The sequence below is a fragment of the Diceros bicornis genome, chromosome X (genome assembly GCF_020826845.1).
Source record: "Diceros bicornis minor isolate mBicDic1 chromosome X, mDicBic1.mat.cur, whole genome shotgun sequence".
In the NCBI taxonomy this organism is placed as follows: Eukaryota; Metazoa; Chordata; class Mammalia; order Perissodactyla; family Rhinocerotidae; genus Diceros; species Diceros bicornis.
Window position 1 is genome coordinate 31209426 of NC_080781.1, and position 15897 is coordinate 31225322.

The window sequence follows — 15897 nt, forward strand, 5'->3', positions numbered from 1 at the left end:
TATTAAGAAAAGTAAAATGATACAAATATAAATTCTTTAGCATACATATACTTTATTTCTTCTAAACATCTGATGATTTTAGGCAAGCACTGAAAAATCTGTGAAGCTGTTTCCTCATCTGTGAAATGAGAAAGGGTAAACTATGGGTGGGAAAAGCCTTTTTAAACTTGAAAAATTTGACAACTCCACATTTCTATATAAATGAAATAGCAGCCCTAGACTTAGAGTATAGTCAGGTAGACAGACAGTGGTATTAGAGAACAGGGAGAACACAATTTCTTTGACACTATCTCCTCTTTGACAATACATTTATCTCACTCTTGCATGTGTTGTTTTATTACTCAGCACGTCTAAAGTGGTTAAACTGCATTGGTTGTGTCAAGTCACTTAATTCTGTGTTAATTTAACTAGGAATTTAGGTACCTCTCTTATTATAACGTTGCTGCTGTAGTGGTTCTCAGAGCTTTCTACCTCCTTTCTCAGCACTGGGGTAACTTGCTGGCACCATAGGGACGAATACTAATCTCTGTAACTGGAAGGGCTATAGAATTTTTGCATCTATATTCAGGAGTGAGCTAGGTTATGCTAAGTCTAGAGTTTTCCTATAAGTTAACTTTTTCAGTTTTTTTAAATTAATAGGACAGCATTAGCTTCATAGAATGGATTAGCTAATATTTCATCTTTTTCTATGGTGAGGGAAAATTAACGCAGCAGATACCCTGAAAATTTACCACTTTATCATAAAATCATCTGACACCAGGGAATTTTTTAGAAAAGTTATTCTAACTTTTCAGTTTTCAGCGTTGGTGTTTGTTCTGCTGAAAATTTTACCTATTTTGAGTAAATTTTAATGATTTATTTTCATTTTAGGGAAAATCATTGGGCATTTAAAATTCATTATTTAGCAGTTGTGACTAGTAGTAGTATTGTTTGTGTGTTTGTGGTCTCTTCTTCATTTATAACTTTAATTTTATTTTTTTTGATACCTTAGCAGTTTACTTTTATGTCTCATATAATGAATAAGTTCTTGGATTAATTTATCCACTTCTGTGTTTTCTAAATCATTTAATACTGATTTTTTCTTTATAATTTACTTTTTCTTTAAACTTGAATTGCATGCTTAATTATTTTCAGGTCTACAAATTTATCTCTTTATTCCATGCTGGATGTATCCTAGGATTTTTGCTATTAAGCATTCTCATCTTTGTTGTTTTTTGTAAAGCCTGTGATTTGAATTTTCGTTTCCTACATATTTTTTTAGTATAATAATGATTGCTAATTTGTTGTGTAATGTTATTGCATTTATGTGTTATTATTTACTTGCCCATTCACATTAGTTGTTGGGCATTTACTTATTTTTTTCCTACATTTCTTAATGTAAATAATGCTGAACTTGAACGTATCTGTTTATAAATGGCAGCAGACATTTCTGGATGTTACATAGGAAGGTTCTCAGAAGTGGAATCACTGGATCAAATAATACAAGTTTTTAAAAATCTCTTATATTTTTGGATGATTTTCTAGTAAGTATTTTAATTTGTATTCCCACTAGTGAGTTACATTGTCAGTCTGGTTGTTTCCTGACGGAGTTGAGTACTTTGCTCTTTTGATAAGTGAGTAACATCCTACATCATTGGGTACCTCCTGAGGAAAGGCAGTTCTAGAGGAGTATGGGGGCCTCTCTAGTCCTGGAAAGGAAGCTGCCTACAGCCAAACAACTTTGAATAAAGATAAACTTTGTCCAAGTAACAGTGTTATTCAGTGCCAATTCTTTATTTGGAATCTTTGGATCATGGAGTCTCGGGCTAAGGAAATACTTCCCAGGTCATGTATTGTTGCCAATATTTGAACCCCATCCTCCATGTGTCCTACATTACTCCATCATCTGGAGTCATAAATGTTTCTGATGAGAAGTGTGATGCCATATTTTGTAAGTACCATGTTCGTTCTCTGAGGATTTTTTTATGATTCCCATTTCTCTGCTAATCTCCTATTCTGCAATTTAGTGAAATAAAATCTGAGCATGGAAATATTTTATATCATTTAATCTACTTGGCATTCAGTAGGCCCTTTCATTTAGAAAAGTCATCTTTTTTTTTTTTCGCTGAGGAATATTGGCTCTGAGCTAACATCTGTGCCCGTCTTCCTCTGTTTTGTATGTGGGATGCCACCACAGCATGGCTTAATGAGTAGTGTGTCCGTTCGTGCCTGGAATTTTGAACCTGCAAACCCTGGGCCACTGAAGTGGAGTGCATGAACTTAACCACTACACCACTGGGCCGGCCCCAGAAAACTCGTCTTTTAACTGTTCTTCCCTGCCTCTTTTTCTGCTATTTCCTTCCCTCCGTTTTCTCTGTCTTCTCTTTCTGAATCTCCTTTTAGAATGATGGTGGACCGCTTGACTGATTCCTTATATCCTTCTCAATTATGCCTTATGTTTTTCATCTTTTTTTTATCTTTTGCTTTCTTATACCTGTAGCTGTCCTTCACTTCCTCTTCCAGTCTTCTATAAAAATTTTAAATTGGTATTTGTAGTTTTGTATAGTTAAGAACTCTGTGTTATTCTTTATTTCTTCCCTCCCTCCCTCCCCCTCTTCCTTCCTTCCTTCTTTTCTTCCTTGCTTCCTTCCTTCTGTCTTTTTCTTTCACAATGACATCCTGTTTTTGTGTTATGGATGCATGCCTTCTCAAATACCTCTTCCATATATAGTACTTCTATTAATCATCGTGATTACTGTACCACAGGTCACTTCCTCCCTCTGTATCTGCCAACTTTAAACTTGACGCCTCTCGTATGTTCCTGTAGGAAAAATGGCTTCCTTTCCCCCTGTAGCCTACTGGTATGCAGTCCATCATTTTGATTTATTCCCCAATACAATTCCATCCATTCTCTGTCTTATAGCTGTTCTTCAAATTTTCTGGTATACTAATGGTCCATTTCCCAATTTCAGTGTTGTGACAGGTTTATTCCCTTTCTCCACTCTTTCTGACGTTTCAGCCATATTTTGAGCGGGAGAGAAGATAAGCACATATGTTCAGTTTATTATCCTAAACAGGATGTTGCCTTTCCTTCTCATAGTTTTCTACGTTTTACTCTTCCAGTTATCTTCTTGTAGTCCCAACTTAATGACTCATCATTTCTGTTATTGCTTTAATTATTGTGGTCTAATAATCCATGCCTTACTGAACTTGCCTTGCAATATCTCTTTTACCTTGTTCCTTTAAAAATAAATTTGTGATGATATTAATAATAAATGGTTAATATACATTACAGTCTTATTATGAATAAGGCATTACTATATGTGCTTTGTGGGTATTAATTAATTTACTCTTTACAACTACTCTGTGAGGTAGGTACTATTTTTATCCCCATTTTACTGATGAGAAACTGAGGCAGAGAGAGAATAAGTAACTTTCCCAAGGTCGCTCAGCTGGTAGATAGCAAAGCCAGGATTTGAACCCAAGCATTCTACCCCAGAGCTAGTACTTTTAAGCATCATGCCACTTGCCAATTATTGGAGGATGACATTAAAATTTAGGAAACTTTTAACACTTGAAAGACATGAACTTCACCATTTGGCATTTTTGTCTTTGGCTTTAGGCTGAACATTCTAAGTACCTATGGTTAGGTACATAGATCAAGAAGATTAAGAATACAGTATTCTAGAACTGAGGAGAGTTATGTAATCCTAATGTTTATAGGCTAAATCTAGGATTGCAGACCAAGTGATGCTTAAAGTCCTGGGAAAGCTATGAATTCTAGTGAAGTCATGCATGCTAACAGGGAAAGTGGAATTGCCTGGCCTCGCATGCGATAACCCCTAGCTGGAGAGTCATCCACTACAGGATGTATTACCTGGAAGACGGATTCATTGTGAATGATGGTGTGAGTGTCAAAAAGTTTTTGCTTTTTCTCTAACATTAGTGAACATTTTTTGACATATTTCTGCATCACCTTTCTTAAATTTGAAGATATGGGTTGTCAGAACTGCTGCTTTATTAGTGTGTTACCTCAGGTAATTTCACTCTTTACAAACACCAATTTGCAGCAGTAAGGCAGTATGGCCCATTTTTGTTGATTCGAGAGATATTCAAGTGGATTAGTGGAAACTAAGAAATTATTTGAGGGGATTACCTATTTATTGATTAATTATTACTCTATTTTCAATTCTTAGAGGCCCTTAGATATTATTTATTTTCAGCCCTTCCCCAAATCACCAAAAGATGGAAATAGCTTTTGGAGAATATAAGAAAACACAATTTATGTTTTAAAAATTGTCACAGGAAACATACTAAATATTACAGTCCACTCACTTCCAGTTGGATAAATTGTGGGAGTTAACATTTTCTTGAAACACTACGGTAGTGTAATGGTTGGGTTTGCGCACTCCACTTCGGCAGCCTGGGGTTCACAGGTTCGGATCCCGGGTGTGGACCTATGTACCGTTTATCAAGCCATGCTGTGGCAGGTGTCCCATGTATAAAATACAGGAAGATGGACACAGATGTTAGCTTAGGGCCAATCTTCCTCAGGAAAAAGAGGAGGATTGGCAATGGAGGTTAGCTCAGGTCTAATCTTTCTCACCAAACCAAAAACCAAAAACACAATTTATGTTTTAGAAATTGTCACAGGAAATGGACTAAATATTACACTCCACTCACTTCAAGTTGGATGAATTGTGGGAATTAACATTTTTTCCAAATACTACAGGAAAGATCTCTAAGCAGCTGATCACAGAATCATTTAAATCATACTGGAAATCCTATTTCATATGGGAGGAGTGGTTTTGGTACATATCAGTGCTAGTCCAGGCTTCTACTCCAACATGTCCCTCCCTCCAGCTGCTACACACCAAGAGCACATCCAGAAATACCAGTTAGGAAGCTTAAGGAGAAGGGTTCAAATTGTTGCAAAGCTGGACATTCCGTCCTAGAAGCTCTCGTTTAGTATAAGTGTATAGAATCTCACAGAAAATCAAATTAATCAGTGGAATGTTCTACCCTGCATAATGAGAGCATGCAAAATAAAATATTTTCTCTCTGCTTTCATTTCTTCATTTGGAAAAAGGAAAATAATGATAATACCTACCTTAAAAGGTCATTGTGATATTTAAAAGAAGTAATACCTTTAACTCATATTAGAACAGAGCTTAGGACCTTGTAAGGGTTCAATAAATGTTAGCTAGTATTATTAAATTTAATTAGGATTATGTTTCAAGTGTTATGTATTTCTGATTTCGTTGATCATATTCAGCAACTCTTCTTCTATTTGGCAGTGGAAGGTAAATTTAAAACCCATCATTTCCAAGCACTTACCCAAATAATATTTCATTAATAATATTTCTCCTTCCCTTGCAGGATTTTTTCCCAGCTGGATATAGAAACTTTTGACATAATTATATGTATATATATATATTTTTTATATATATATATATATATATAATATGTATATAGCATGCTTTTCTCTTTGCAACTTTGACCTGCTGGCAAGCTCATTGGTAAATTTAATGATTTAAACATAAAGTGTCACCTCCATTTCTGGGCAGCCTGCCTATTCATACCATCAACCATGTGCAACAAAGTCACAAAAACATGTCTTTAGATTGAAAGAAAGCGTTAAAATGCAGGTGGTTATAATAATTGATTAGAGTTGACTTCCTTGAGTTCTTTCACTTCTCCATGTTACTGTAAGAATAATGAAACATTTTACCATTCTTATTTTCAAAGTAGTTTCCTTCCTTAACTGTTTCACTACTTGCTTGCTGGTGATAGTGGTAAGTGGTGGAAGATTCCTTTACCTGGAAAGATAGATCATTACACTGGGCCTTTTCGTTGTGTATATTTTCAATCTCCAAAGTAGGAGGACTCTCATAATTGAAAAAGAAACTTAAAAACATTTGATATCTTAATACTTAAACAAGAGGAGAAGGAATATGGTTAAAAATTATCAAGTTTTTTATAAAAATTTTTTTGGTGAGGAAGATTGGCCCTGAGCTAACATCTGTTGCCAATCTTCCTCTTTTGGCTTGAGGAAGATTGTCACTGAGCTAACATCTGTGCCAATCTTCCTCTATTTTGTATGTGGGCCACTGCTACAGCTTGTGTGATGAGTGGTGTGGATGTCTGCACCCAGGATCCAAACCCACGAACCCCAGGCCAGTGAAGTGGAGCGCACGAACTTAACCACTATGCCACCAGGCTGGCCCTGAAAAAAATTATGAAACTTTTAATTAATATAAAGTCCAAATTTGTGGGATATGCATACGTATAGATATTAAAGAAAAGACTGTGTAGTTTTTAACATAATTTATGCTCCCAATGGGCAAATCAGTTATTGACTAACAGTGTCACCTTTTCCTCTAATAAACCCCTGGACGCTGATTTTTTTTTTTTTTTTTTTTTTGGGAGGAAGATCAGCCCAGAGCTAACATCCATGCCAATCTTCCTCTTTTTGCTGAGGAAGACTGGCCCTGGGCTAACATCTGTGCCTATCTTCCTCTACTTTATATGGGACGCCGCCACAGCATGGTCTGACAAGCGGTGCATCGGTGCGCGCCCAGGATCCGAACCCGGGCCGCCAGCAGCGGAGTGTGCAAATTTACCCGCTATGCCCCGGGGCTGGCCCCAAGGGCGCTGATTGTAACTAGCTAATTTCAGTCAATCTGCATGTGCTAGAGGAACTTTGAAGACCCAAGCCGTTTCCTCTTGATTTTTTAAATCTTGAACTAAAACACACATAGAGAAAGGTTCACAAACCAAGTGCTACCCCTCAATTTACTCCTAGAGCAAACCCCTGTGCAGACATAATTTTGCCAGCACCCCAGAAACCTCTTGTGACTCTTGCAACACTACTAAATCTCTACAATTGAAAGGAAACTACTAGTCTGAGTTTTATGGTAATCATTTTCTTGCCTTGTTTTTTTTTTTCAAGTTTTATCACCCAAGCATAGATCTGTAAACTCCAGAGTTTAAGGTTTGTTTGAATTTTAATAATTTTTATCATCATGTAACATACAGACAAGATTATAACTATGTGACACATGTGTAGCCACCGTTTAGACCAAGAAATAGAACGTAGCTAGCATCCCTTAATCCTCCTCACTTCCTGTGTCCTGTTCCACCTCCCAAGGAGGCAACCATTATCCTGAATTCTAATACCAAAGATTAGTTTTGTCTGTTTTTGAACATTATATAGAAAGAATTATACCGTTTGCATTTTTTTGTGTCTTGATTTTTTTGCTCAATATTATGTTCATGTGATTCATATATATTTGTATTTAGGAGTAGTTTATTTATTGTTAATGCTGTACACTAGGCCACTGTATGAATATTCTACAATTTATTCATTCTCCTTTTGATAGACATTTCATTGGCTTCCAGATTTTTCTATTATGAATAATGCTACTATGAAAATTTTAGTATATGTCTTTTGATATGCATATTTCTGAAAGGCATATATTTAAGAGTAAAATTGCTAGATCATAAGGTAGAAATATAATCACCTTTAGGAGGTGCTTCCAAACAATTTTCCAAGGTGATTGTACCAATTTCCACCCCTACAGGTTGTACATGAAAGTTCTACGTGCTCTGTATCCTAAGAAATATTTAATACTGTCAATCTTTTCAATATTAGCTCTTTCTGGTGGGTGTGGTTTGAATTGACATCTTATTGCTATTGATTTTAAGAAAATTTTTACATGTTCTTGGTCATTTGGCAATACTGTATCATAAAGAGCCTGTTCATGTTTTTGCCCCATTCAAAAAAAATTGGATTATATTTTTTTCTTATTTATTTGTAGGAATTTTATGAATTTTGTGTGTGAGTTTGTTGTTGGTTATATGCATTATGAATATCTTTTCCCTAATTTTAATGTAGTCTAATTTTTGAACATTTACCTTAGTGGTTATTGCTTTCATCTGCTCTTTAAGAAATGTTTCTCTCCCTGAGACATGAAGATATCCTCTTTTGTTATTCCTAGCAGCTTTTTTTTGTCTTTTGTGTTTGATATTCAGTCCTCCTGGAATTTACTTGTGTGTATGTTGTGAGATAAAGGTCAAGGTATATTTTATCTTTTCCTATTTCTTGAAATATGAATATCCAATTGACTCAATACCACTTATGGAAAAGACCATCCTTCCTACTCCCTTTCCACTCTACAATGCATCCTTTTTCGTAAGTCAAGTATTTATATAGTTTTGAATCTGTGTAGTATATTCCATTGATCAATTTGTGTACTTTTGCATCAATACCAAATTGCCTTAAGTTCTATTACTTTATAGTTCTTGATATTTAGTACTGAAAGTACTCAAAGTTTGTTGTTCTCCTGTATTTTCTTAGCTGTTTATGCCATTGCATTTCTGTGTAAATATTAGAATCCCTTAAAAATATCTACCAAAAAAAAAGCATCTTGCCAGTATTTTGATTGTGAGTGAACTATGATAGATTTAGAAAGAAATGGCATCTTTACAATATTGCCTTAATCAAAAAAACAGAGCTTATATTCTCCTTTATTTAGATCATTTAAAGTTTATCTTAGTGATGATGTATAGTTTTCAATTATAGTTATTATACATATTTTGGTAGATTTATCCCTGGGTATTTAATATTTTTTGAAGTTATGGTAAATGGTACTTTTTTCAATTTTATTTTCTGTTTTTCTATGTGCTATATATAAATAATGTTGATTATCATATGCTGACATTTATGCAACTGCCTTGTTAAGGTAGCTTACTAATTCTAATTATTTATCTTTAGATTTTTTTGTATTTTCTAAAAACACATCATCTGCAAATAATCAGTTTTTTTCCTTTTCAATCCTTACATCTTTGATTTCTGTTTCTTGGCTTATTACATTGGCTGGGCTCTCCAATTAAATATTGAATAGTAGGCATCCTCCTCTTAATCTCAATCTTAGGGAGAAAACCTTTTGACATTCATCATTAAGTATGAGGTGCACTCTATGCTTTTTATAGAAACCCTTTATCAGTTTATGAAGTTTGAATTTTGTAATTTCTTTCTTGTTTGATTTTAAATAGAATTTTATTTAGTCATTGAACATGTTTTTTTTTTCCATAACATAAGATTTTGAGATTTTTTTTAAATTTTAAATTGTTTTCCCATAGGGATGTGTATAAAATACAATCTGGTTCATCAACCTCGTCATCCAAAAAACTTTCTGTAGAGAATGAATTTTCCAAATATAATAAGACCATTTATGATGTGATACTCCACTTGAGTGGAAAAATGCCAGCTGGAATTAATTCAAGTCAGTCTTTACCTGTGGATTACACTGAAAGAGTGATTCAACTTCATTTGCAACATTCTTCACTTCTTGACTTTCTCAAGTAAGAATATGGATATGCTAATTTAAAAATGAAATTATGGCTTGGCTAGATAGATAAATAAGTAGATGGGTAGGTAGATACACTTTGATATTATTTGTCTTATTATAAAATATTTACCAAGTTTCCACTATATACATAACCATGTAATACATACCTTAGAAAATAAGCATTTCATGAGCTATTGAATTTATAATCTAAGGCAATCATTCTCAAACTTTGTCTTGCATCCAAATCACTGGCATGTTAAACAGGTTGCTGGCCCTTACCCACAGAGTTTATGATGCTAATTTTCATTTATAACAAGTTTCAAGTGATACTGATACTTCTGGTTCATGACCTCATTTTGAGAATCCTCATATAAGACAAATATATAAATCTACTGAACAAAAAAGGAATGAAACTGATAAATTTATTCCTGAGATTACTGTTAGTATAATCTCAAGTTATGGATATTGTGAATTTTTAGTCTGCATAGTTAGAGTCTTTTAATATTAAAATAATAAGCAGGTGAAAATTTCCATAAATAGTTGATAGAAAATATAGGAAAACTACTTGTCCTCATATGTCTGTGTTCCTCTGCAGAAATTAAATGGTGAGTGGCCAAGAAATGGAAAAGCAGTGTTAAATAAAATTCTGGGGTGAGCGTTGGTGACTTTATATCACTTCTTTTGCCTACATTTGCAGTATCCTTGTCCACTGGAATTCCCCACATCCATAGGCAGGGTTGTTATTCCATCTTGCATGGTCCTGCACCAGTAAAATAGCACTTGTTACTTGTAATTATTTATGTAATAGGGTTAATATATTTTGAAATATATTACTGTGTTTTTATATGTGGCTTCTTTGTGTATGGAATCTGCTCCATAATTGGCAAGAGATGTTCACCTACCTTAGCAGGGGTGGGCATGGAGGGTAAGAAGACGACTCCTTTAGCAGGAATGCAAGTGAAAGATTTGGTGTTCAGCTTTTTAAATTTCCAAATCAGAATTTTTCAGTCCCTTGCAATACTCTGGTCTTAAAAAATTAGCCATGGGGCTGGCCCCGTAGCTTAGCGGTTAAGTGCGGGTGCTCTGCTCGGCCCAGGTTCGGATCTCGGGCACGCACCAACGCTCCACTTCTCCAGCCATGCTGAGGCCGCCTCCCACATACAGCAACTAGAAGGATGTGCAACTATGACATACAACTATCTGCTGGGGCTTTGGGAGAAAAAAAAAAGGAGGAGGATTGGCAATAGATGTTAGCTCAGAGCCGGTCTTCCTCAGCAAAAAGAGGAGGATTAGCACGGATGTTAGCTCAGGGCTGATCTTCCGCACAAAAAAAAAGAAAAATTAGCCATGGTACTGAACAAAATATTTTTTCTTCATTTCTTAGACTCTCACTACCACGTCAATTGCCAAAACTGGCTTGAGTTTCTTGTGGCTTAGAAGGGATCTAGAAATTTCTAAGTCACTGAAGGTGACTGAGTTAAGACCCAGGCAGCCTTTTATGGAGGCTGACTAAATGAGAGGGACTTCACTGAGGAGGCAAAAGGGTAGGAGATGGCTGTCTGAAGCCACAATATGAATGACAGATGTATGAGGACTGAGGAGTGGCTGAGTCAGTTATGAGGGACCTCTTGGTCCTTGATGGGGCTAAGAGGAGATAGAGAAAATCCCCATCTCAGGCCTCAGCAGCAGATGCCTATATAGCAAATAGGCTCCAGGCAGAGAGGGGCATTGCCAAAGAGACTGAGGATCCAGAAAAGCAGTCACAGACCTGCATGTGCAGATACAAGAGTCTCTCTCACCTACTTCATGTAAGCCCAAATGCAGGGCTGATCCGTGTTCTGAGAGGCCTTACACAATTCTGAGATCCCTCCTTTATAAAATAATATCAAATTAAAAATACAAAAATTAGATACATGGCTTTAGAAGAGACTCATGAAAGTGAGGAAACCTGAAGTTGAAGCTTTATTTACTGGACAATAAACCTCCCTCTTCCCAAATGCCATCCTCCCCATCCCAGATGGGGGGATGGGGAGGTCTGAAATTTTGATCATTTATCCCAAAGAACAGAGTTACTGTAACGAGACTGTTCAGGTTAGAAAGAGGCTAAGATATGGTGAAGATTCAAGACTACATTTTCTCTCTATTCCTCTGCACTGAATCTGGTGGCAGAATGAGAAAGATTATATCAGTTAAGGGAAACAGTACAGCTGTATTTAACTATGTAAATTATTTTCAACACCACTGACATTCATGAGTCAGTGTACCCGACAAATTTGTGAGTATGTCGAGGACAGGCAGCACATCTCATTCATCTAGCATCTCTAACGCCCAAGGTCATTGATAACACAGAATGGGTGCAATGTTCATTAAATATTTATTTATTAACATTGTCTTCCACAGAATTTGCTTTTTGAGCTTGTGTGGTGAAAGGAATAAAACTTTGAAATTGGGTCTCAGGACAGTCATATAAGAATGACAAAAATTTTGTGAAATATAAAAATTAGGGGTAAAAAAAGTAAATGTAAAGGATTTGCATTCCAAGAGAGAAGGTGAGAGACAGTCAAATTAGAGAAAGGTGGGATGTGTACTATGAATGTTATACATTGCACTTTATAATATTAAACTATGAACTCTTAAAAATAACTTTAATTATTAAGGCATTTATTCCATCATACCTGTGTTAATTTGCTGGGGCTACCATAATAAAATAGCACAGACTGGGTGGCTTAAACAACAGAAATTTATTTTCTCACAGTTCTGGAGGCTGGAATTGCAAGATCAAGGTGTAAGCAGATTGGATTTCTTCTGAGGCCTTTCTGCTTAGCTTGCAGATGGCTGCCTACTCTTTGTGTCCTCACATGATCTCTCCTCTGTGTGCACACACCTTTGGTGTCTGTCCACATTTCATCTTCTTATAAAGACACCAGTCAAGTTGGATTAGGGCCCACCCTAACAGCCTCATTTTATCTTATTCACCTCTTTAAACGCCTTAACTCCAAATACAGTCACATTTTGAAGTGCTGAGGGCTTGGGTTTCAACATATGACTTTTAGGGGGATGCAATTCAGCCCATAACAATGCCATATGTCTGGAATTATAAAAAATATTATATAATTGGGTGTTATATTTTACAATAAATTTCATGTTGCTATATCTGAATATGCTTAATGTTTCTCGTCATTTGTGCCTGTTATGGACAGAATTGTGTCCATCCAAAATTTACTTGTTGAACCCCTAAACCCCCATGCGACTGTATTTGGAGATAGGACCCTTAAGGATGTAATTATGGTGACATCATAATGGTGGAGCCCTAAGCCGTCTGCAAGCCAGAAAGAGAGATCTCAGTAGAAACCAAATTTTCCAGCACCTTGTTCTTGGACTTCTTGCCTCCAGAACTGTGACTAAACAAATTTCTGTTTTTTAAGCTACCCAACCTGTGGTATTCTGTTATGACAGCCCAAACCGACTAATACAGTGCCTAATATCCTTTGATATAATTTCATTTGTTTATAACCAATAATTATTTTTATGATGCTATTAATTTTCATTGAGAAAAACTTTTTTGGATTTATAATTTTCATAATATAAATCTAAAACAGAGGCGGAACGCTAACACCATGTTCCCTGCATTGAAAGTATAAAATAGGATATAACATAGTATAAAACTACTATAACTCGTACTTTCTAATTCCATTGATTTTCAAATAAATTGTTCAGTCACCAAAATAAATACACTTAGAAAAACCAACTCACTTCCCTTTACAAGTAGATTTAATTCCATTTGTGATTTTACTTTTTTTTTTTAGTTTTTATTTATTTATTTTTTTCCCCCAAAGCCCCAGTAGATAGTTGTATGTCATAGCTGCACATCCTTCTAGTTGCTGTATGTGGGACGCGGCCTCAGCATGGCCGGAGAAGCGGTGTGTCGGTGCGCGCCCGGGATCCAAACTCGGGCCGCCAGCAGCACAGCGCGCGCACTTAACCTCTAAGCCACGGGGCCGGCCTGTGATTTTACTTCTTTTATCTTTAAAAACTTTACACCCTTCTTACTTATGCATGACCATTATGGTATCTTATTTAACGGAATTGCATCTAAGAATGAAAATATTGCAAAGCAACAACAAGTGATTTGGGAAGAGCGCACTGGAGTTGGGTAAGAGCATGGCTTTTGAATCAGGTAGATGCAGGCTTAAATTCTAGCTGCTTTGTGCTCCTGTGACTTTGCACAAGTTACTTAACCTGTTTAAGCTCCAATTTCAATATCTGTAAAATGGAGGATAATTCCCAAACTTAGTTTGTTAATATGATAATCAACCAAGAAATAATAAAATGTGTATTTACGTGACACATAATAGATGATGATTATCATTAATTTAAATGCAATAAATTATGATCTATGGCTTTCATATGCTAAAATGTTTGCTTAAATAATTCCAATATGGTAACCATTAGTGACATACTGAAAACTGAATCTTGTGATATCATTATCAGTGAAATACAATATTTTAAAAACCTGTTCTATTAGAGTAAATGTTTTGTTGACATAAGAATGCCAGAAAATCAGTATTTATCAAGTGTGTCTTTATTAGATAAAATGGAAACTTTATTTAAATTTGTATAGGTTTAAAATTGAAAGCACATGACTTTTCTCTTTTAATTTTACCACTTCCTACTCTTGGTCCTTGATGATTGATTCAATAAAGTAAATGCTCAGATTTAATAAGGCAGAAATTCTAATGCCATTCTTATTTTAGAAAGTTAGTTGTGCTTTTAAAATTTAATGGAATATTAACTGTGAACAAAAGGAGGTTTGGATACTTAAATCCTTATTATTTGTGCATTATAAAAATCAAACCATTTTCTGAGAGCATCATTAAACTCTGTGGTGTTTGTGATCATCATGTTTTTCTTGTAGCATTGTTGTTGGCACAGCACTGGGTAGTGTTGACATTAACACGGGTGGTTTCTGTTTTGACATTTTATGGTGTGAGGGTGCAGGTATGGAAGAATGATTTTGGCATTAAAGCCAAGCCATTCAAATTTATTGCTCTTTTATCAGCAAATACATGCCTATCAGGATATGTTGGCTGTGATAAAATTCCTCAACATTTAGAAAGTGGCAGTATGGTTAATAAAATTGGGTCATTAATCCAAGGTATATGCATATGTTTCATCATGGAAATAAATGTATTAAAATTCAAAATAATCATAAATGTTATTAGCGTCCCATTTAAATTTGGTATCAGTGACTGAGGACTTTTATACAAGTGAAATTATATCTATTTTGTGCAGTAAATGAGAAACTGTGTAATTTTGGAGATTAAATTTAGAATTTAAAAACTCATCACATCTAATTTTATTTTCTTCAACTTAGTGTAAACTCAGAAGAAATATTCAAATAGGAAAGCTAGCATGTAAAAGTGTAATCAAATCAATTATGAAAGTCAAGTCTATAAAACCACTGACCAAACATAAAATCTATTGACAAAACATAGTTGTAAATACTGTCTTATGTACTGATGAAGTTAGGCCTTGAGATATATTCAAAATGAAAGGAATGAAACGAATCACATGTAGGGGAGGAAAAATAATTTTCTCTTTACCCTTCTAAGTTCTTGGCTGAAAAGACAGATTAACAGGAGGAAAAAAAAACAATTTTAATTATATCCATTAAGTATGGCAGTTCCACAAAGAAGTGAGAATCAAAGACAGCCAGAAGATTGAGGCTTATATACCATTCTGAGCTAAGGAAAAGGATAGGCGTGGAGGGCTTCAAAGGGTGGGTGGGAGGGGAATTCACTGGAAGGAGAGGAGGAAATGTTTGGTAAACAAAGGTTGCCTTGCCCTGCGGATAAGCCTCTCAGGTGAAAAAGTGATCTCTCTTAATAGCTCTCTTCCTGGTACAGGCCCTCTTTCTAATGTAAATTTCCTTTATTAATGTAGATTTCCCTTACAAAAGGGTAACTTCTCCTCTGTTTTCAGAGCTTCTCCTGTGTCTGCAGTTTCTCAAAATAATCAGTATGCCAACCAGGCATATTTCAGGGTGGCATATTCTGCTACCCTTCACTTCATAGCAGCATCTGTAAAATGCTATTAAAGTACAAAATTTGGTTGAGTAAATTTTAAAGTTCTTATTGGCTTTATTCAGCAAGTCATGGATCGAGCAGCCTCCAATCTAGTAGATAGAAAGCAGCTCTGAAGAGCTACACAAGGCAAGAGATTTTATAGGCAGAAGGGAGCAAGAACAAGGAAGTTGTACTTAGGCAATGAGGTGGAGCTGAATGCATCACCCCAAAATGTGCCACTTTGGCACATGGATTGTTGTGAACTGAAGGCAGTTGACACCCAGCGGACTGAGGAAAAGCTTTTTGCCTCTCCTTTAACTGCTTAAAAGAATTTAGATAGGGGGCCTGGCTCAGAAAGAGAGCTATTACCAGAGATAACTTGTTTATCTGAAAGACTCAACTGCATGGCAGGGCAAATATTTGATTACCAAACATCTGTTCTTTTAATCTTCCTGTGAATCGCCCTCCTCTCCTTTGAAGCCCCAGACCCCTACCCACTA

At 35.6% G+C, this 15897-nt stretch overlaps 1 protein-coding gene across 1 annotated transcript in view; it reads left to right on the forward strand.

Annotated features, from left to right (window-relative positions):
* The window catches only part of CFAP47 (cilia and flagella associated protein 47), a 533305-nt gene that overhangs the window by 185846 nt on the left and 331562 nt on the right, over positions 1-15897 (forward strand). The window contains exon 30 of the mRNA XM_058535621.1: positions 9124-9345. Coding sequence (XP_058391604.1) covers positions 9124-9345 — 222 coding nt within the window. The remainder of the gene's footprint in view (positions 1-9123; positions 9346-15897) is intronic.